The sequence below is a fragment of the Hypomesus nipponensis genome, chromosome 14, assembly GCF_054491055.1.
Source record: "Hypomesus nipponensis isolate SF chromosome 14, ASM5449105v1, whole genome shotgun sequence".
Taxonomy (NCBI): Eukaryota; Metazoa; Chordata; class Actinopteri; order Osmeriformes; family Osmeridae; genus Hypomesus; species Hypomesus nipponensis.
This window is the reverse complement of record NC_140374.1, coordinates 9,493,329-9,515,957: the sequence shown is the minus strand read 5'-3', so window position 1 is coordinate 9,515,957 and position 22,629 is coordinate 9,493,329. Positions and strand designations below refer to the sequence as shown.

General features: G+C 41.0%; 1 protein-coding gene across 3 annotated transcripts in view; it reads left to right on the top strand.

The window, feature by feature from the left end:
* The window catches only part of tbc1d2b (TBC1 domain family, member 2B), a 133,830-nt gene that overhangs the window by 24,192 nt on the left and 87,009 nt on the right, over nucleotides 1-22,629 (top strand). For all 3 annotated transcript variants that reach the window (XM_084672046.1, XM_084672045.1, XM_084672044.1), the window contains exons 4-5: nucleotides 19,769-19,914; nucleotides 20,184-20,434. In XM_084672046.1, the coding sequence (XP_084528172.1) occupies nucleotides 19,769-19,914; nucleotides 20,184-20,434 (397 nt within the window). The remainder of the gene's footprint in view (nucleotides 1-19,768; nucleotides 19,915-20,183; nucleotides 20,435-22,629) is intronic.

The window sequence follows — 22,629 nt, the reverse complement described above, 5'->3', positions numbered from 1 at the left end:
TATGGTAAAAAGTTGTGAAATTTGGCACACTCATTAAGCACAGTCCCCTCTTTATATTCACCAAGTTTCATGTCTCTCATTGGAGCACTCTAGCGCCACCAACTGGTCAAAATTGGACTTGTGTTTACACATGTAACTTTTGAACCGTATGACCGATTTTCAAAAATGAGGTACCGTTGGATTCCCTGGATCAAGACGAGTTCAACACACCCTATGACGTCAATTTCCGGTTATATAGATTTTCCACCATTTTGAATTTTAAGGAAACACGTTTTTTCGCTTCAACTACTTCTATTTTTGTCAAATCTTCCCCAGAATTGGCACATTATCATCAGACCAATCCTCACAGAAGGTATCAAAGGATCTTTGATTTTCAAAACCGTTTGTCCGGTACAGCCAATCAAAATCGGCAACAAAGCAACCAAACAGGAAGTTGGGTCATATCTCAGCAAATCTTTGAGAAATCAACACCAAACTTAATATGATGACTCGGAACCCTCTTCTGAGGCTGTACAATTAATTTGGTGTCATGTGATCACTGGGCGTGGCCGCAGGAAGCAAAAATGTGTTTTGGCCAATAACTGTTGATTTGTTTGCTTTTATTAAGTGATTCCTTTGTCTCATGATATGTTGGGACGTCCCGTGTGTGATATATGATAACTTGTGATAGTAGCCGAATTGATCCTGCCGCCATTTTGAATTCATTGAAAAAGGTTTTTTCTTTACTCCTCCTACACATGTAGTCCAATCTTCACCAAATTTGGCAGAGAGTATCTTCAGACCAAGCCTCACAGGGGTTCACATGATTTTCTGATTTTCAGAACGGTTTGCCCGGTACAGGCAGTCAAAATGTGCCATTAAGCCAGCCAACAGGAAGTTGGGTCGTATCTCAGCAAATCTTTGATGGATTCACACCAAACTTGCTGCATGCACTCGGAAGCCTGTTCTGAGGATTTCTAAAGTGTTTTATGGGTCATTTGACTGCTTGGCCACCACATTGCTGCTTGCAGCTATATTTATTATTACACTTCTTCTGTCATTGGAGTCTATGGCAGCCACTAGAACCGTATGGTAAAAAGTTGTGAAATTTGGCACACTTATTAAGCACAGTCCCCTCTTTATATTCACCAAGTTTCATGTCTCTCATTGGAGCACTCTAGCGCCACCAACTGGTCAAAGTTGGACTTGTGTTTACACACGTAACTTTTGAACCGTATGACCGATTTTCAAAAATGAGGTACCATTGGATTCCCTGGATCAAGACGAGTTCAACACACCCTATGACGTCATTTTCCGGTTATATAGATTTTCCACCATTTTGAATTTTAAGGAAACATGTTTTTTCGCTTCAACTACTTCTATTTTTTTCAAATCTTCCCCAGAATTGGCACACATTATCATCAGACCATCCTTCACAAAAGTTATCAAAGGATATTCGATTTTCAAAACCGTTTGTCCGGTACAGCCAATCAAAATCGTCAACAAAGCAACCAAACAGGAAGTTGGGTCATATCTCAGGTAATCTTTGAGAAATAAACACCAAACTTAATATGATGACTCGGAACCCTCTTCTGAGGCTGTCCAATTAATTTGGTGTCATGTGATCACTGGGCGTGGCCGCAGGAAGCAAAAATGTGTTTTGGCCAATAACTGTTGATTTGTTTGCTTTTATTAAGTGATTCCTTTGTCTCATGATATGTTGGGACATCCCGTATGTGATACATGATAACTTGTGATAATAGCCGAATTGATCCGGCCGCCATTTTGAATTCATTGAAAAACGTTTTTTCTTTACTCCTCCTACACATGTTGTCCAATCTTCACCAAATTTGGCAGAGAGTATCTTCAGACCAAGCCTCACATAGGGTTTCACATGATTTTTTGATTTTCAGAAACATTTGCCCGGTACAGGCAGTCAAAATGTGCCATTAAGCCAGCCAACAGGAAGTTGGGTCGTATCTCAGCAAATCTTTGATGGATTCACACCAAACTTGCTGCATGCACTCGGAACCCTGTTCTGAGGATTTCTTAAGTGTTTTATGGGTCATTTGACTGCTTGGCCACCACATTGCTGCTTGCAGCTATATTTATTATTATTATTCTTAGGACTGGGTGTCTATGGCAGCCCCCATAAGCGCATGGTCGAAAGTTTTGAAATTTGGCACACCCATTGGGGACAGTCCCCTGGTCCAATTCACAAAGTTTCATGTCCCATACTTGGGCACTCTAGCGCCACCAACGGGTCAAAGTCTGACTTATGTTTACACACGCAACTTTTGAACCGTATGACCGATTTTCAAAAATTAGATACCGTTGGATTCCATGGATCAAGCCAAGTTCAATGCACACCATGGCGTCAATTTCCGGTTATATAGAGTGTCCGCTATTTCCGGTTTTATCAAAAACCTTTGATAGCCTACTCCTCCTACAATTTTTTTCAAATCTTCTTAAAAATTACCAGAGATGATCTTCAGACTAAGCCGCACAAAAGTTATGGTAGAGCATTTTGATCCCCACAACCGTTTGTCCGTGACAGCCAATCAAAGTCATCAGGAAAGCCACCAAACAGGAAATGAAGTCATATCTCAGCAGTTCTTTGAGACAGTGACACCAAATTTGGTATGCCTACTCGGAACCTTATTCTGAGGATGTCCTCCAAATATTGTGTCATGTGACTAAAAGGGGGCGTGGCCGGAAGCATAAACGTGTTTTGGCTAATTATTTAAGTGTTTACCTTAATAAAGTAATTTATTTGTCTGTTGATGTCTTATGAGTTATCAAGCTTGACCATCGATAATATTTCATAACAACCGAATTGACGCGGCCGCCATTTTGGATTTAATGGAAAAGTGTAAAAACCTTTTACACGCCCCAAATTTTGTCCGATGTTTACAAAATTTGGCACAGATGATCTTCAGACCAAGCTTCAAAAAGGTGTAAGATGGATTTTCCATTTTCAAAACCGTTTGTTCGGTAGAGCCGATCAAAGGCGGCAGCGAAGCCGCAAAAGACACGTGAGACCGTAACTCAGCAACCATTTGTGCGATTGTCACCAAACTTGGGTTACATCGTTCCCACGAGGGGCAGAGGAGGCCTGTGGTGTTATACCAGTAAAAAAACAGTTTGAACACTCAGTACTTTGGAACGCAAACAGATATTTCAACCAAACTTGGTGTGTTGCAATGAGTGCAACAGGTTATTGTGACTTAATTGTTGCGCAAGTGCTATGGAGGCCATGTCTTGCTCTGGACTGCTTGGCCCCTCCATTGCTGCTTGCAGCTATATTTATTATTATTCTAGTAACATGGAAGTCAATGGCAGCCCCTAGACCCCTTCAATAACTTTTTGTAAAATTTGGCACACTCATTAAGGACAGTTCCTTCTATACCTACACCAAGTTTCATTTCTCCCATTAGACCACTCCAGCGCCACCAATGGGTCAAAGTTGGACTTGTGTTTACACACGCAACTTTTGAGCCGTATGACCCATTTTCAAAAATGAGAAACCATTGGATTCCCTGGATCAAGACGAGTTCAACAAACACCATGGCGTCAATTTCCGGTTATATAAACTTTCCGCTATTTCCGGTTTTATCCCAAAAAATTGAAATCCTACTCCTCCTACAATTTTTGTCAAATCTTCTTTAAAATGACCAGAGATGACCTTCAGACCAAGCTTCACAAAATTTATCGAAAATAATTTTGATCCTCACAACCGTTTGTCCGGTACAGCCAATCAAATTCGGCAACAAAACAACCAAACAGGAAATTGGATCAAATCTCAGCAAATATTTGAGATATCAAAACCAAAGTTGGCACATCGGTGGAAGACACTACATCATGTTACCATGTGAAAAATTGACTTAATATCTTAAAAAATTACTGATATAAAGAAAATCGAATTTATATATATAAATAATGCTTTAAACATCCACCGGTCTAAAACGGATACTCTGATACTATCACTAGTTTATATTAAGACTCTTGAGAATGTTTAGTATTCAAATCTGAAAAAAAGTTGAATGTAAGAAGAAAAGTCGATTTTTAGCGAATATTTTAAATATAGATGCTTGGCTAACTTCTAGAGTTTTTTTTGCAAAATCCTCTCTCCCCTCCTCCTGCCCGCGCGCTCCAAATTCTCACACACTCAGCCTTCCCTTGACACACGAGCGGCCTTGGCAAGACGCACACGCAACATTTCAGGAGAGTGTGGGCTGACCAAGCCCCCACTAACCCTCAGCACGCGCTCCAAATTCTCACACACATACTGGCCCTTGACACATGGACAAGCTTGTGGGTTTACGGGTTTCTGTAAAGAGTGGGCTGACCAAGCACCTGCCTTCATTCCTTGGCCTAGTAGCCATTATGGACTAGTAGCCATTCAGTGACTTATTTTTATGTAGCTTAGTTCAAAGTTAGCAACTTTATTTGTCAATCTTCTCAACTACCTAAACTCTCCAACCAACCAGAACTCGTGTATCATCTTGTTAGCTAATCCAATTGTTCGTAACAGGATCAGCTGATAGGAAAAACAACCTAAGTGACAATGTGTCAAGGAGCTAGCCTACAAGTTTCCGGCTTTGAAATAACAGTAAGTTGGTTGCTGAGCTTTAATTAAATATTGTCAAACCCTGTCAAAAGTAACACATAACATTTGAGTTAGAGGTAGTTTTTAATTATCTGATGGTATAATGTGTTCAAGTTGGAGAGTGTAAGCTGTCTTGTTTCTTCCGCTTGTTGAGTGTACAGTAGATCGAGCTGGCTGGAGATGAGAGACTGAGCTGGCTGGAGATAGTAGACTGATCTGGCTGGAGATGGTAGACTGATATGGGATGGGAGATTTAGCTGACTAGTCCCTGACGCTACTGAAGTGGTACTTTGCCTCTGAAGCAACCCGATCCCTACCACGGATATACAGTCAGAGGTTGTCATCCATTTGCCTCTCAGCAGCAACTAGCAACTTGCCATATATGTGGGTATTAAACACTATACATTTTTACTTAGTCTTTTTCTGCTAAATGTCCGTTTGGTGTATGTTTCCCTTTTGCATATAATGCAGTTTAATGGGATGGCTAGCTCACTGTGATATACCAACTCTGGTAAGGCTTGAGCATAGGGCTCGAATTGTAGTTGCTGATTCCTCAGGTAAAGGTTGCGTTACGGCTTGTACCTCTTTGTATTACTAGACAAAAAGGAAAGAAAGAGAGTAGTTATTTTAGATCTCATTTATTGAACTATATATTTACTTATTATAAAAAAATATTCACATAAATGCACTTCCAATGAACGTAACATGAGTTGTGTGGTCGAATAGAGGGGGGCAGGATAATGTGTGTACAATCAAGAATACTTTGTCTTTCCTGCTACAGGCCTTCTTTGTCCTAACTGTCCACTGCCCTGTCCGTCCTGTCTGTGCCCTTATTAAGCATGCAATGTATGTCAACTGATTTTCTAATCAAATGTATGGTGCACATAGATTGTAACAGCAAAACTGATTCTGTAGTAAGTTATTTGTATACACTGACCCCACTGTACATTTTGCCATAACAAATATTGAATTTCATACAAAACTTCTGTTTGTAAAAACCTTCTGTAGCTAAGTTAGCAACTTTATTTGTCAAGCTTCTCAACTACCTAAACTCTCCAAACAACCAGAACTTGTGTATCATCTTGTTAGCTAATCAAATTGTTTGTAACCAGATCAGCTGATAGGAAAAACAACCTAAGTGACAATATTTCAAGGAGCTAGCCTACAAGTTTCCGGCTTTGAAATAACAGTAAGTTGGTGGCTGAACTTTAATTAAATATTGTCAAACCCTGTCAAAAGTAACACATAACATTTGAGTTACAGGTAGTTTTTAAACATCTGATGGTATAATGTGTTCAAGTTGGAGAGTGTAAGCTGTCTTGTTTCTTTCTCCATATCCTGAAACATTGTAAAGGCCAAGAGACAACCACACTTTAACAAAAGCCCATGTGGATCTTGTTGATATTGCATTTCCGATTTAGTATGCAATGGTAAAAAGTTATACAATTCCTGAAACATTGATAGTATAGGCCAAGAGTAACTACCACACCACAAATGGCCCACCATTACCCATAGGTGGCGCTACAGGCCACGCCCTAAAGCACAAAGATACAAGGCTTTCTGGAATGGATGGGCTCACCAAGCCCCCTCCCTTCACTTCTTGGCTTGAAATAAAGGCCCTTGTGGATCTTGATGGTATTTTATTTCAGATTTGGTATCCCATTGGTAATTCTGCAGCATAGATTTTTCTATACAGTTACAATTTGTCAAGAATATACATTTTTCAATGGTTCGCAATGTTTGGAGGAATCCGCCATTACTGCTTGCAGTTATATTTAGGATTCCTCCGTAAGGAGGAAACCTATTGTTATTGGTGGTTTTATTATTTGTAATTCTTGTACCATGGGAGTCAATGGCAGCCCCTAGACCCCATCGACAACTTTTTGTGAAATTTGGCACACTCATTAAGGACAGTTTCTTCTATACCTACACCAAGTTTCATGTCTCCCATTAGACCACTCTAGCGCCACCAATGGGTCAAAGTTGGACTTGTGTTTACACACGCAACTTTTGAACCGTATGACTCATTTTCAAAAATGAGGTACCATTGGATTCCCTGGATCAAGCCGAGTTCAACGCACACCATGGCGTTAATTTCCGGTTATATAGATTTCCCGCCATTTCCGGTTTTATCAAAAACCTTTGAAAGCCTACTCCTCCTACAATTTTTGTCATATCTTCTTCAAAATCACCAGAGATGATCTTCAGACCAAGCCTCACAAAAGTTATCAAAGGAATTTTGATCCTCATAACCGTCTGTCCGGTACAGCCAATCAAATTCATCAGAAAAGCCGCCAAACAGGATGTGAAGTCATGTCTCAGCAAATCTTTGAGATATCAACACTAAACTTGGTAGATCGGAGGAAGACACTACAACATGTTACCATGTGCAAAGGCAAATTCATATCTCAAAAAATGATTGATATAAAGCAAATTGAACTTATCGCTAACGCTAAAATTATGCTTTACACATCAGCCATTCAAAAACTGATACTCTGATTCAATCACAAGTTCATATGAAAACTCTTGAGAATGTTCATAACACAAATCTGTGAAAAAGTTGACTGTAAGATGAAAGGTCGATTTTTGGTGAATATTTGAAACATGCTTGCTTGGCTAATTTCTAGGCAAATTTCCAATGAATGTCTCCCTTGCTCCTCCCCGCGCGTGCTCCAAAATCTCACACACACTCAGCCTTCCCTTGACACACGCGCGGCCAAGACGCACACGCAACATTTCAGGAGAGTGTGGGCTGACCAAGCCCCCACTCATTCCTTGGTCTTTAGCAAAGGCCCATGTGGCTCTTGATGGTATTGCATTTCCGATTTTGTATGCAATGGTAAAAAGGTCTCAAATCCTGAAACATTGATAGTGTAGGCCGAGAAACACTTTAACAAAAGCCCATGTGGATCTTGTTGGTATTGCATTTCCGATTTTGTATGCAATGGTAAAAAGTTATAAAAATCCTGAAACATTGATAGTATAGACCAAGAGTAACTACCACACCACAAATGGCCCACCATTACCCATAGGTGGCGCTACAGGCCACGCCAAAAAGCACAAATATACAAGGCTTTCTGGAATGGATAGGCTCACCAAGCCCCCTCCCTTCACTTATTGGCTTGAAAAAAAGGCCCATGTGGCTCTTGATGGTATTGCATTTCCGATTTTGTATGCAATGGTAAAAAGGTCTCAAAATCCTGAAACATAGATAGTATAGGCAAAGAAACACTTTAACAAAAAGCCCATGTGGATCTTGTTGGTATTGCTTTTCCGATTTTGTATACAATGGTAAAAAGTTATAAAAATCCTGAAACATTGATAGTATAGACCAAGAGTAACTACCACACCACAAATGGCCCACTATTACCCATAGGTCTTCCCTTGACACACGCGCGGGCTTGGCAAGACGCACACGCAACATTTCAGGAGAGTGTTCCTTGGTCTTTTGCAAAGGCCATGTGGATCTTGATGGTATTGCATTTCAGATTTTGTTTGCCATGGTAAAAAGTTCTCCAAATCCTGAAACATTGATAGTAAAGGCCAAGAGTAACAACAACACTTTAACAAAAGCCCATGTGGATCTTGTTGGTATTGCATTTCCGATTTTGTATGCAATGGTAAAAAGTTAAAAACATCCTGAAACATTGATAGTATAGGCCAAGAGTAACTACCACACCACAAATGGCCCACCATTACCAATAGGTGTCGCTACAGGCCACGCCCTAAAGCACAAAGCACTTCACTTCTTGTGAAGATTAAAGCGCTTCACTTCTTGGCTTGAAATAAAGGCCCTTGTGGATCTTGATGTTATTGCATTTCAGATTTGGTATCCCATTGGAAATTCTGCAGCATTGATTTTTCTATACAGTTACAATTTGTCAAGAATATACATTTTTCAATGGTTCGCAATGCTTTACACGTAAGCCAGTCAAACAAGTTCATATGAAGACTCTTGAGAATGTTTAGTACACAAATCTGAGAAAAAGTTGACTCTAAGATGAAAGGTCGATTTTTGGTGAATCTTTGAAACATGCATGCTTGGCTAATTTCTAGGGAAATTTACAATGAAATGTGTCCCCTGCTCCTCCCCGCGCATGCTCCAAATTCTCAGACACTCATTCTTCCCTTGACACGCGCGGGCTTGGCAAGACACACACGCAACATATCAGGACTGTGTGGGCTGACCAAGCCCCCACTCATTCCTTGAATATCAGCATAGGCCCTTGAGGACCTTGGTGTCATTGCATTTCCTACTTTGTATGCAATAGTAAAAAGGTCTCCAAATCCTGACACATTGACAGTACAGGCCAAGAGTAACTACCACACTTTACCCAAAGCCCATGTGGATCCTGTTGGTATTGCATTTCCGATTTTATATGCAATGGTAAAAAGTTTTTAAAATCCTGAAACATTAATAGTATAGGCCAAGAGTAACTACCACACCACAAATGGCCCACCATTACCCATAGGTGGCGCTACAGGCCACGCCTTAATGCATAAAGATACAAGGCTTTCTGGAATGGATAAGCTCACCAAGCCCCCTTCCTTCACTTACTGGCTTGAAATAAAGGCCCTTGTGGATCTTGATGGTATTGCATTTCAGATTTGGTATGCCATTGGTAATTCTGCAGCATACATTTTTCTATACAGTTACAATTTGTCAAAAATAAACATTTTTCAATGGTTCGCAGTGTTTGGAGGAATCCGCCATTACTGCTTGCAGTTATATTTTGTAATTCTTGTACCATGGGAGTCAATGGCAGCCCCTAGACCCCATCGACAACTTTTTGTGAAATTTGGCACACTCATTAAGGACAGTTTCTTCTATACCTACACCAAGTTTCATGTCTCCCATTAGACCACTCTAGCGCCACCAATGGGTCAAAGTTGGACTTGTGTTTACACACGCAACTTTTGAACCGTATGACTCATTTTCAAAAATGAGGTACCATTGGATTCCCTGGATCAAGCCGAGTTCAACGCACACCATGGCGTTAATTTCCGGTTATATAGATTTCCCGCCATTTCCGGTTTTATCAAAAACCTTTGAAAGCCTACTCCTCCTACAATTTTTGTCATATATTCTTCAAAATCACCAGAGATGATCTTCAAACCAAGCCTCACAAAAGTTATCAAAGGAATTTTGATCCTCATAACCGTCTGTCCGGTACAGCCAATCAAATTCATCAGAAAAGCCGCCAAACAGGATGTGAAGTCATGTCTCAGCAAATCTTTGAGATATCAACACTAAACTTGGTAGATCGGAGGAAGACACTACAACATATTACCATGTGCAAAGGCAAATTCATATCTCTAAAAATGATTGATATAAATCAAATTGAACTTATCGCTAACGCTAAAATAATGCTTTGCACATCAGCCAGTCAAAAACTGATACTCTGATTCAATCACAAGTTCATATGAAGACTCTTGAGAATGTTCATAACACAAATCTGTGAAAAAGTTGACTGTAAGATGAAAGGTCGATTTTTGGTGAATATTTGAAACATGCTTGCTTGGCTAATTTCTAGGCAAATTTCCAATGAATGTCTCCCCTGCTCCTCCCCGCGCGTGCTCCAAAATCTCACACACACTCAGCCTTCCCTTGACACACGCGCGGCCAAGACGCACACGCAACATTTCAGGAGAGTGTGGGCTGACCAAGCCCCCACTCATTCCTTGGTCTTTAGCAAAGGCCCATGTGGCTCTTGATGGTATTGCATTTCCGATTTTGTATGCAATGGTAAAAAGGTCTCAAATCCTGAAACATTGATAGTATAGACCAAGAGTAAATACCACACCTCAAATGGCCCACCATTACCCATAGGTGGCGCTATAGGCCACGCCCAAAAGCACAAAGATACAAGGCTTTCTGGAATGGATAGGTTCACCAAGCCCCCTCCCTTCACGTATTGGCTTGAAAAAAGGCCCATGTGGATCTTGATGGTATTGCATTTCCGATTTTGTATGCAATGGTAAAAAGGTCTCAAAATCCTGAAACATAGATAGTATAGGCAAAGAAACAGTTTAACAAAAAGCCCATGTGGATCTTGTTGGTATTGCTTTTCCGATTTTGTATACAATGGTAAAAAGTTATAAAAATCTTGAAACATTGATAGTATAGACCAAGAGTAACTACCACACCACAAATGGCCCACTATTACCCATAGGTCTTCCCTTGACACACGCGCGGGCTTGGCAAGACGCACACGCAACATTTCAGGAGAGTGTGGGCTTACCAAGCCCCCACTCATTCCTTGGTCTTTTGCAAAGGCCTTGTGGATCTTGATGGTATTGCATTTCAGATTTTGTTTGCCATGGTAAAAAGTTCTCCAAATCCTGAAACATTGATAGTAAAGGCCAACAGTAACAACAACACTTTAACAAAAGCCCATGTGGATATTGTTGGTATTGCATTTCCGATTTTGTATGCAATGGTAAAAAGTTAAAAACATCCTGAAACATTGATAGTATAGGCCAAGAGTAACTACCACACCACAAATGGCCCACCATTACCAATAGGTGTCGCTACAGGCCACGCCTTAAAGCACAAAGCACTTCACTTCTTGTGAAGATTAAAGCACTTCACTTCTTGGCTTGAAATAAAGGCCCTTGTGGATCTTGATGTTATTGCATTTCAAATTTGGTATCCCATTGGAAATTCTGCAGCATTGATTTTTCTATACAGTTACAATTTGTCAAGAATATACATTTTTCAATGGTTCGCAATGCTTTACATGTAAGCCAGTCAAACAAGTTCATATGAAGACTCTTGAGAATGTTTAGTACACAAATCTGAGAAAAAGTTGACTCTAAGATGAAAGGTCGATTTTTGGTGAATCTTTGAAACATGCATGCTTGGCTAATTTCTAGGGAAATTTACAATGAAATGTGTCCCCTGCTCCTCCCCGCGCATGCTCCAAATTCTCACACACTCATTCTTCCCTTGACACGCGCGGGCTTGGCAAGACATACACGCAACATATCAGGACTGTGTGGGCTGACCAAGCCCCAACTCATTCCTTGAATATCAGCATAGGCCCTTGAGGACCTTGGTGTCATTGCATTTCCTACTTTGTATGCAATAGTAAAAAGGTCTCCAAATCCTGACACATTGACAGTACCGGCCAAGAGTAACTACCACACTTTACCCAAAGCCCATGTGGATCCTGTTGGTATTGCATTTTCGATTTTATATGCAGTGGTAAAAAGTTTTTTAAATCCTGAAACATTAATAGTATAGGCCAAGAGTAACTACCACACCACAAATGGCCCACCATTACCCATAGGTGGCGCTACAGGCCACGCCTTAATGCATAAAGATACAAGGCTTTCTGGAATGGATAAGCTCACCAAGCCCCCTTCCTTCACTTACTGGCTTGAAATAAAGGCCCTTGTGGATCTTGATGGTATTGCATTTCAGATTTGGTATGCCATTGGTAATTCTGCAGCATACATTCTTCTATACAGTTACAATTTGTCAAGAATAAACATTGTTCAATGGTTTGCAGTGTTTGGAGGAATCCGCCATTACTGCTTGCAGTTATATTTTTTTTTATTTCTTTTTTTTTTATTCTTGTACCATGGAAGTCAATGGCAGCCCCTAGAACCATATGGTAACTTTTTGTGAAATTTGGCACACTCATTAAGGACAGTCACTTCTACAGTTACACCAAGTTTCATGTCTCCCATTAGACCACTCTAGCGCCATCAACGGGTCAAAGTTGGACTTGTGTTTACACATGTAACTTTTGAAATGTATGACCGATTTTCTAAAATGAGGTACCATTGGATTCCCTGGATCAAGCAGAGTTCAACGCACCCTATGGCGTCGATTTTCGGTTATATAGATTTTCTGTTATTTCCGGTTTTATAAAAAACCTTTGAAAGCCTACTCCTCCTACAATTTTATTTCAATCTTCCCCAGAATTGGCATACATTATCTTCAGAGCAACTATCACTCAGGCATTACTTTAATATTGGATTTTCAAAACCGTTTGCCCACTACAGCCAATCAAAATCGGCAACAAAGCAACCAAACAGGAAATTGGATCAAATCTCAGCAAATCTTTGAGATATCAACATCAAACTGGGTAAGATGACTCGGAACCCTCTTCTGAGGATGTCCACACAATTTGGTGTCATGTGATCACTGGGCGTGGCCGCAGGAAGCAAAAATGTGTATTGGCCAATAACTATTGACTTGTTTGCCTTTATTAAGTGATTCCTTTGTCTCATGATATCTTGGGACATCCCGTGTGTGACTCGTAATAATTTGTGATAATAACCGAATTGATGCGGCCACCATTTTGAATTCATTGAAAAACTTTTTTTCTCTTCTCCTCCTACAAATGTTGTCCGATCTTCACCAAATTTGGCAGATATTATCTTCAGACCAAGCCTCACAAAAGCTTCACATGTTTTTTTAATTTTAGAAACCGTTTGCCCGCTACAGCCTATCAAAATGTGCCATTAAGCCAGCAAACAGGAAGTTGGGTCGTATTTCAGCAAATCTTTGATGGATTCACACCAAACTTGCTGCGTGTACTCGATACCCTCTGGTTCGCAGTGTTTGGAGGAATCTGCCATTTCTGCTTGCAGTTATATTTATTATTATATTTCTCCGCTAAATGGCCTAATAGCTCAAAAAGTCCTGGACCCGATTTTTTCCAATTTGGCCCAATGATACAACAGGTCACTCATTACTCCCAGGCGGCTAGTGGCCCATGTGCGCCCATAGGTGGTGCTATAAAACACGCCCCAAGTCTACGTGATTTCCCCAGCGCCCCATTACTCCAAAATGCCTGAAAATTGGTATACATGCCTTATTTCTCATGGGGAACAAAAACGCCTCAAGGACCCATATTGTCAGACTTATAAATTGTCTTGTACTGTCCAAATTTGGTACAACCTTCAAAACCCTTCTCCTCATGAACCATAGATCCAATCGACTTGAAATTTGTTACAGATGTGTAGAATACATGTTTTTATAAAGGGACAAATTGAATAAGAATGCAATACAAAATGGCTGAAAGAAGTGTATTTATGTAAATTGCCTCAATATTTTGTTGTTGTTAATAAATCTAATATAATTTTGACTGATTGTATTTCAAACCTAATATGGTTCAAGACGACATCAATCTCTAGTACCATAAACAATTTCACCTTGGTATGTCAATATATGATTGAATTCAATTGAATTGCTCCATAGTGCGCGCGCTCCAAATTCTCACAGACTCATCCTGCCCCTTGTCACTAGGGTGACACCCTGTTCCGCTTTGCGTTATGTCGCACAGCATTTTCACCCCTTGTTCCGCACGTCGCATATTGAAAATGCTGTGCTATACAGCACAAAGAGGAACAGGTGGTCAACCTACTGACACACGCGAGCTTGGCGAGACGCACACACATCCTTTCTGGAAATGGTGTGCTGACCAAGCCCCACCCTCACCCTCATTTCGCTTCCAATCGCAGGTCGCCATTATGAATATAAATTCTTTTTCGGTGGCCATTGTTGTTTTCAACTGGAATCGCATGATAGCCGGTTTGGAGGCAGCCACGTTCGGTAAGTCCTATTTGTACACATTTTAACCTAGAATCAATGATTGGGTTCGGCGATTTAATCCAAAAGGTAGAGGAGGGCAGCTTTTAGGAGAACAAGCGATTCCCCACAGACCTGTCGGCTCAGAATTTTGATTTGGGTCGAGAAAGTCTTTTTAATAAGCCTATGCGCCAGGGAGACCGCATAGGCTCAGGCGGCAGCCATTTTTGTGATTTGTGGAAAACTTGCAAGTGGAGTGAGACTGCGTCCCGGGGTACATTGTTTTGACTTAGCCTCAATGACATGCTTGGCGAGACGCACACACATTCTCTCTAGAAATGGTGTGCTGACCAAGCCCCCAGCCTTGGTTTTTAGCTCCTGTTTCATTTCGCTTTCAATCGCAGGTCGTCGTTAGGAATAAATTCTTTTTCGGCGGCCACTGTTGTTTTCAACTGGAATCGCCTGACAGCCGGTTTGGAGGCAGCCATGTAAGTCCTATTTTTACACATTTTAACCTAGAATCAATGATTAGGTTCGTGAAAGTACACTACTCTTGAATTATGGTAAAGGTTTGAGCACTTTGAGACCTTTAGATCGTGAGTTTGAAGTGACGGAAAACCGAACTCGGAAAGTAGCTAGCTTTTTCCCTCTGTGTAATTACTGAATCATGTAGCATCTCGGCAAAATCATCAAAAAGGTAGAGGAGGGCAGCTTTCAGGACAACAAGCGATTCCCCACACACCTGTCGGCTCAGAATTTTGATTTGGGTCGAGAAAGTCTTTGTAATAAGCCTATGCTCCAGGGAGACCGCATAGGCTTAGGCGGCAGCCATGTTTTGGTTGCGTCATGTTCATAAGTTCACCATTTCACAGTTTGGTCGACATAAAAAATGTCGAGGAGGGCAGCCTGTAGGAGATGTGGGAATTGTGCTTTTAGCCAGATGCTCCGATTATTTTTGTGATTTGTGAAAACTCGCAAGTGGAGTGAGACTGCGTCCCGAGGGTACATTATTTTGACTTAGCCTCAGTGACAGATTTGGCTCGCTCCCTCACTGGCAGTGTGTAAACAATATCGTAATTCACTAAATTCTAGTCCTAAAACGTCAGGGAGGGCTGCTTTTTGTAGACGAAGTGTATACTGAAGATAGCCAGTATAAAGGATCCTTCAAAACAAGACAATTTCATTTGTCATTTTCCTGAGAAAGCGAACTACATTAGCCAAGCTTGTTTTACTCGGTCAGCCTATAGGTCTCTGACAGACAGAATCAGGCAAAGGTCGAGCTGATCTTTGGTCAGAGGTGTATATTGACCAGTTCAGAGCTAAATACTCTTGCAAGAGCCTGGAATCGAGCCAAATGTTTGGAGTGACTTTGCATGGCCGGTTCTCCATCAGTTCAACACATATGGATTAAAGTTCAAATAATGCCACTGCATTTCACAGTCAAAACTGTAGTTTATGTAAGTGTAGAACTGTGTAGATGTAAAAAGGTTCATTTTTCACAACTGACATGGATCCTTTCTTCACTTTTACAGGTCTGGAGGGCCATGCAGAGGCCTGCTCAACACAGGTCAACAGAGGATGCTGAGAGAAAAACAGATCCCTTGCTGGACTACCCCCTCTAGCTGGACAGCTTTTCTTCAGCCCTGACCCCAGGACAGCTTCATCCAGCTGGCCTGCCCTGACTGCCTGCCTGCAGGCCCTGCTTGCCCCTGCCGGCAGGCCCTGCTTGCCCCTGCCGGCAGGCCCTGCTTGCCCCTTCCTGCCAGCCTTCCAGAGACAGACAGTCACCCCACAGACACAGCAGCTCTGCAGACTGCTTTTTTGAGGACATTGATGAAAAAGGACAAACCAGCATTTTTTACTTTGATGAAAGTCTAAATGTTTAATCCTTTCCATGTCACAGCATGCCAAGCTGCTGACTTTTAGGGTCTTAAGTAATGAAACAGGTTCAAGTTATAGACTTTTGACTTGAATCCAATGATTAGTCATCTGAATAAAAACTACTCAAGAGAAGTACTGCTTCTTGGATGATTTGTGCTCCACATCAGTACATCTCACACATTTGCCTTTGTTTCCATGGGATTCGTGGAATTGCTAGTTTCTGCTCAGACATCAATGTTTGGGAAGATTACTGTTTATTTCCACTTTTGATTTGTATTTCCATCGTAAATTTTGTCTTTAATTTCAATCGGAAGTGTTATTAAAAGGTCTTAAAAAGTTTTAAATTTAACTTGTTTACACCGGTAGACACCCTGTGAAGCCCCCACCCCCCACTCCAGAGACAGTTGGTGACAGAGAGGTGCAGACATTAAGTTAAACAAAGTTATGCCAAAGTGTAGAGTAAAAAATAGAGACTAAATGTGGATGTAAATGGATGTTGACACTCAGTTCTCTGAGTTGGTGCATGTCAGTTTAGGCAAAGGCTGTCTTTTAAACCTCTAGGTATAAAAAGAATTCAGATTTGATTGGAACTCTCTCTTTTATACATTTATAGTTGGATTTGACATTTAACAGCCATTTAATTCATTAAGCAAGTTGTTTAACTCAAACAACCATAACACAGTACATATGGTATACAAATCTGCAGTCGGATTTGGAGAAATTGTTAGGTTGGATGTTATCTTGCCATATACATGGGGTCTTGATGATGATGCACATGCAGCTTCAAGGCAGAAAGACACGTTACATTTCAGGAGACTGAGACCTTAGCACGTCACTAGCATCTCGTCATATCACGCAGTCGGAGCACAGCTAGATCATCAGCGTCAGCGCTCTTGGGTACCCAGCATGCAGTGCGGCATGTCAAAAAACGCCAAAACTTGTGAAAAATAGTTTGGTTACAACAGCTATGCAATGGATTTCACTTGTTGCATTCGTTCAGTTAGAGGTTTGTAATATTGTTGTTTGTTAGTTAAAATAATCTTGTTGGTCACCCTGAGAGTGCATGTTGTGTGGTTTAATGGGAAGTGAGAGTTGGCCAATGTACATTACTACTTGTCATGAGTTGATCATGGGCTGTGCCATAGACCTGTTGCTAATGAGGCTATTCTTGATTATAAATTGACTGTGGTTCTGGAAAACGATCTTCAAGCCATCTTTGAGAAATTCTAGAATTAGTGTTGCGATCAATGTGATTAGGTTGTGGGAGGCAATGATTTGTCGACATCTAAACTTCATGAATCCGCTACAGCATTTCTGCTTTGGCGTGACTTGCGCTGGGAGGGAGGTAAACGGCATGGATTGGGATAATATGCGGGCAAGTGTGTTCGTATATAGGGTGAAATGGAATGAGAAATGTAATACAAAATGTCTGAAAGGGGTGTATATATGTAAATGTACACATTGCCTCAATATCTTTGTGTCAATAATTCAAATATAATTTTGACTGATGGTTTTCAAACCTTATTGGTTCAAGATGACATCACTCTGAAGTACCATCAACCATTTCACCTTGGTATGTCAAAATATGATTGAATTTGAGTAGTTTAAACTTTGGCTGAATTTAAAAACGCTTACCATAGAAGAAACAGCTTACTTTTTTATACGGTAGCTGAACACAACAATATTCAACACTGAGAATATCTCAATGGACTGGGAGAGTGACCTACAAAGTATAAGGTTGTAGATTTGAAGCCAGCCGCAGTCTTTTAGCCGTCTTAAATTTGAATATCTGTTTAGTTAAACAGGATGACATCATTATGAAATACCATGCGCAATTTCATGCAATTCCACTTTGAAATGTCAACCGCTTCTTAACCTTTGTCCCAAAGCTAATACTGTGCCCTTTCTACTCATACATTCTCAACAGTTGGTGTGTAGCGGAGAGGATAGAGAGGCTGCCTTGTAACCTTATGCTCATGAGTTCAAATCCCCATTCAACCTATTGTAGTTGACACAACATTAAGTAGTTTTGCTCTCTTGTCGTATAACTCTTTCTCGTCTGACCTTCTACAATGTACATTTTTATAATATTTTGCGGAGGAACCCGCATCACTGCTTGCAGCTATTTTTATTAATGCTGTCAAACGATTAAAATATTTAATCACGATTAATCGCATTAATGTCATAGTTAACTCGCGATTAATCACAATCAATCGCACATTTTATATATTCTAAATGTCCCTTGATTTCTTATTGTCCCTTGATTTTTTTTTTGTTCTTTTTGGAAAAATGGTTCGGATTGCTTCATGCAAATATTTTTTTTACTGAAAACAACATTGCAATCGCCTGCCTTTGACAAGGGGGCGGAGATATCGCATCAGCTGTGTGCTTGGCCATCAAGTGGTATTTCAGACTGGATGTGCTGCGATGATAGCTCAGTTTACAACGACAAAACACACAGATCACTTCGGTCTTGTCAATGGAAGCATTTGGCAACTTTTCAAAAGTAAACTTTCCATTCAGAATCTTATTGGCTTCCATTTCGGCGTCTCACGCTCGCCATCCACTCAAAACGTAACGTTGGCCTTCTACCAGAGAATGTCTAATATCCGTAAACGGGCTCTGCAACTACTCTTTAGCCGGCTCGCAAGCCAAACAAGTGTGTGTGGCGTGCCTGTTGTTTTGTTTCTGGTCTAGCTAGATCCGGTGTGGAGTTGTTGCAATAGCATGTGAAAAAAACTACAAAGTTTGCTAGGCCAAAAGGAGCACTAATCGCGCAATAAAAAAATTTACGCCGTTAATTTGGGTTTGCGTTAACGCCGTTAATAACGTGTTAAACTGACAGCACTAATATTTATAGTTATTTTTGGGATTGCCCAATTTCTTTGTTTTGATGTAACTGTTTCTGACCCATCAGCAACCGACTTAACCACACCCCACAATTTTCCCAGAAATGTGTGCCCTATCTACAATTCCAGGAATCTGTGTGTGTGTGTGTTTGTGCCAACAATTGTTTAGCCAGTTAATTGTCGGCATAAATCACCATACAGCTCTTGTACAGTTGCAATGTGCAGGCAGTTTTGACATCAGTAAACACGTTCATTTATGTAACAAAATTCACTGATCTATACTGAAAGTATATCCACTTTAATTTGTCATTCTGTTAGCTAGCCAGCCCCTTTGAAACCAGCTGATTATTGGTTGTTAAAGCTAATTAACTTCTAAATAACTAAACAGGATTTCCTTATTTCTTTACTGTGTTTAGTTTCATTTCATTGTGAATGCCTTTGTTAATCGCATTAGTTCCATTGCGGTAATGCACTCCGTTGGATTATAAAAAGGACACCTGCAAAATGTTAACTTTGCCAAGTGCCCGGTTCTCGAGATATTCGTAGGAAACTCTGCAGACCAGAGGACATATCAGAGGGAAGGAGCTGTGATGCCAAGAGTGCAAGTCAAACAGGAGGCTAATTATTTTTTCATTATGTTATGTTGAAATGCATGTCCAAACAACGTCAATCTGTACTCCGTTGGATTATAAAGAGGGCGGAATATGAACTTTGCAAAGTGCCCAGTTCTTCAGCTGATCGTGGGAAACTACACCCATTCTAATTTGTACAAACGCACACAGATTCCTGGCCTTATTAGAGAGATTATCGTCCCTCAATTCTGGGTACTTTCTGTTCTTGACACTTCCAGAAAATTATTAACTGAGTTCTCTGGTTGACACCCTGTCCTCATGTCTTCTTACCCAGGAACTCCATGTCACACCTGCGGGCGGGGCGGGGCACGGACAACCGGCGCAGTGTTTTCTATACAGGCAACTCAGAGGACTGGGAGCTGGTGGATGCTCCAGCCAGGGACAGCCCTGAGCTGAAGCCTCACCCAGACACCCACAGACGTGAGTTCACCCCCATGTCTCTCTGGCTTGCATTAGCCTACTCTACAGTAGGTTTAGCTTAACTGTGGTCACCTTTGCTCTACTGAGCATTCTTTGGCAGAAATAGGATTGTAAAGGGTCATGGATCATCTGGAGTAATATGTTCGGTTCTAAAATATAAGGCAAATGTTGTTCGTAATATAAATCTCCATAAAGACTAAAGAAAGAAATGTACATATTAATTGAATATCCTACAGACACCTGTTATTGAAAACCATTTTCTCTCTCAGATTCGATTGTGTCGCATTTCAACTTTGATTTTGCACGTGCTACGCGCTCTAAGAGACCCTTCCTGCGGGACATGATGGCCTCAGGGAAGTTTGGCCGTGCGACAGAGAGACGCAGTCCCGAGAGCTCCCCGTTGGAGTGTAACGGCACCAAACCCAACAAGTTACAGCTTCGTCCTCAGAGTCAGCAGGAAGAGCTGGGCCTTATGCACCAGGAACAGGCCAAACTTCAAGAAGAGCTAGCAAGCCAGAAGGTACTACTACACACACACACATACTTTTACATGCATTTACATACAGGAGTATCCATCAACCCATTGTAGATCATTGAGCAAATGAGGTTACTCTGCTGTGTCATCGCTGTTTCATTCACTGTAAAATATACTCCAGGCTGAGAGCCACTCCTATCGTCCACCGAACACATCACTTCCCCATAAATTCACCACAGGCCACAGGAGATGCTACCCCGTATCAGAATATGTGGATGGAATTGAGATTCTCTCATTGGTGTGGTCGAGAGCAAAATGACTATTCATGCATGCAGCCATGCTACTCTGGTAAATGGTAAAACATTACTAGTAAGACAATCCCTCCCTCTGTTCTTATTTTGTTGTTGAGGTTGTAACAGAGGACTATGGCAGGCACAATGACAGTCTTCTGAAAACTGGTACTATACTTGTACTTTTGCACTTTTGCGTGTACTGCTCTTTTTATGACCAGACTAAACTCCACAGGTTTTGAGTTTGTGGGTCTGATTCCTTTAATCATATGTTCTAACACAAGTAGTCCTATGTCTCTTCACTCTGTCTCTGTCAGACTTTTACAAATTACGTTTTAAGGTCTGCCTCTAAGGTTTTTCTTCCATATTCAAGTATAGCTACATGGTACAGTGTAGTGGAGGAAGTGAGGCATGTCTGGAGAACATGTTTGTGTGATTTGAATTAGGGCTGTCCCCACTCAGTCGACTCGTCGATTTTCTGGTCGATATGCTCTTCGTTGACTAAGATTTTTTTAGTCTAGCTGCCGAATGGCAATGTGAGTTCTGATTACCGCTGAATTAAAGACATGTTCTACAGAAATTGTAGATTATATTATTTAAGACAAAAAAATTTTTTTTTTAAAGAAAATGTGTTATTGTTCTCCCTTTCGTTAATCTGTGCTTTGTTTTGTTAGTTTTTTGCACATGGCACGAGCACAATTGTCTGACGAACTACAAACTCTGCCATAGCCTACTTCGTCGGTGTTATTAGGCAAAATAGCAAAGAAATCTGTGGTATGGCAGCATTTCATTTACAGTACATTTACATAGGGCTGTCACGATAACTACTTTTTATTGTGCGATATATTGCACCATCCCTTATTATTTACAACGTTAACAGGGCTATTTGGTTGGCGTTGCCTTTTCAGCTTGAGATATACAAAGTGTGGCGTGTGAAATGGTTGAAATGCATGTGTCTCACGGCCAATGCATGAGATATTTGTAAATGCTGGTTTTTCAACCGTGTTTAACGGCTGTATCCCTTTGGCTATATAGCGAGTTACGCTATCCGTGAGTGTGCGCCATTTCGCGCAGTCAAGTTTATAATTTCTAATATTTGCACTGTCTGAAAAAAGGCATCTGTAACAGAACTGTATGGAAGACCCCTTTCCAGCTCCAGCTGCAGTTGTTGTTCACAGGTTGAAAAACTGGGTGGCATAGTTATGTATTGCTAGGTGTGATGTTCGGTTAGTTGCCTCTTTTCGTTTCCACGGTTTTTAAACAAAGTCGACATACCGGCTCGTTCACGTTAATTGGCTCTCATCTCATTCGGCTTAAAGACCGAATTTTCCCACACCGGAGCTGAACATTGCAGCTTTGAAACCAAGTCAATTTTTACTTCTTCCTAACTAGCTGTAGATGTCACAAAAGAGAACACTTTATAACACAGTGAGTTCACGCCTTCTCTTCAGCTGTTGGTGTCCGCTCTGTGTGTGTGGAGACACTAGTCCCGCCTACGCTTTGAAACAGAAAGCAGACAAGATGACTGAGGCAGCGGGATCGACTACAATGTTGGTGACATTCGTTCTTATGAAAAAATATAATTGTGATGTATTGGTAATAGCATTGACACACCTCACCAGTAGGGCATGCTATGCTATATTTAATAGTAGATGTATGCATTAAGAAATAAACCAGTGTAGAACTATAACCAAATGTGTTCGGTCGTCACTCAAAGTTGTCTTGCATACTGATGCTAAATAATAGTGAATAAGTACACTATAGTTGACTAGGAAAGTCATTACAAATTGGCGACGAGAAAGGTAACCTACTCATGCCGTCGGATGAGGAAGAGAGAGACGTGAGTGAGCCCCAACGCGATATTCAAGAGGGAACGTATGCGAAAATGGCAGCTCTAATCGGACACATTGAGGCCTTCGATGAAGCCACGGAGCAATGGTCGACATATGT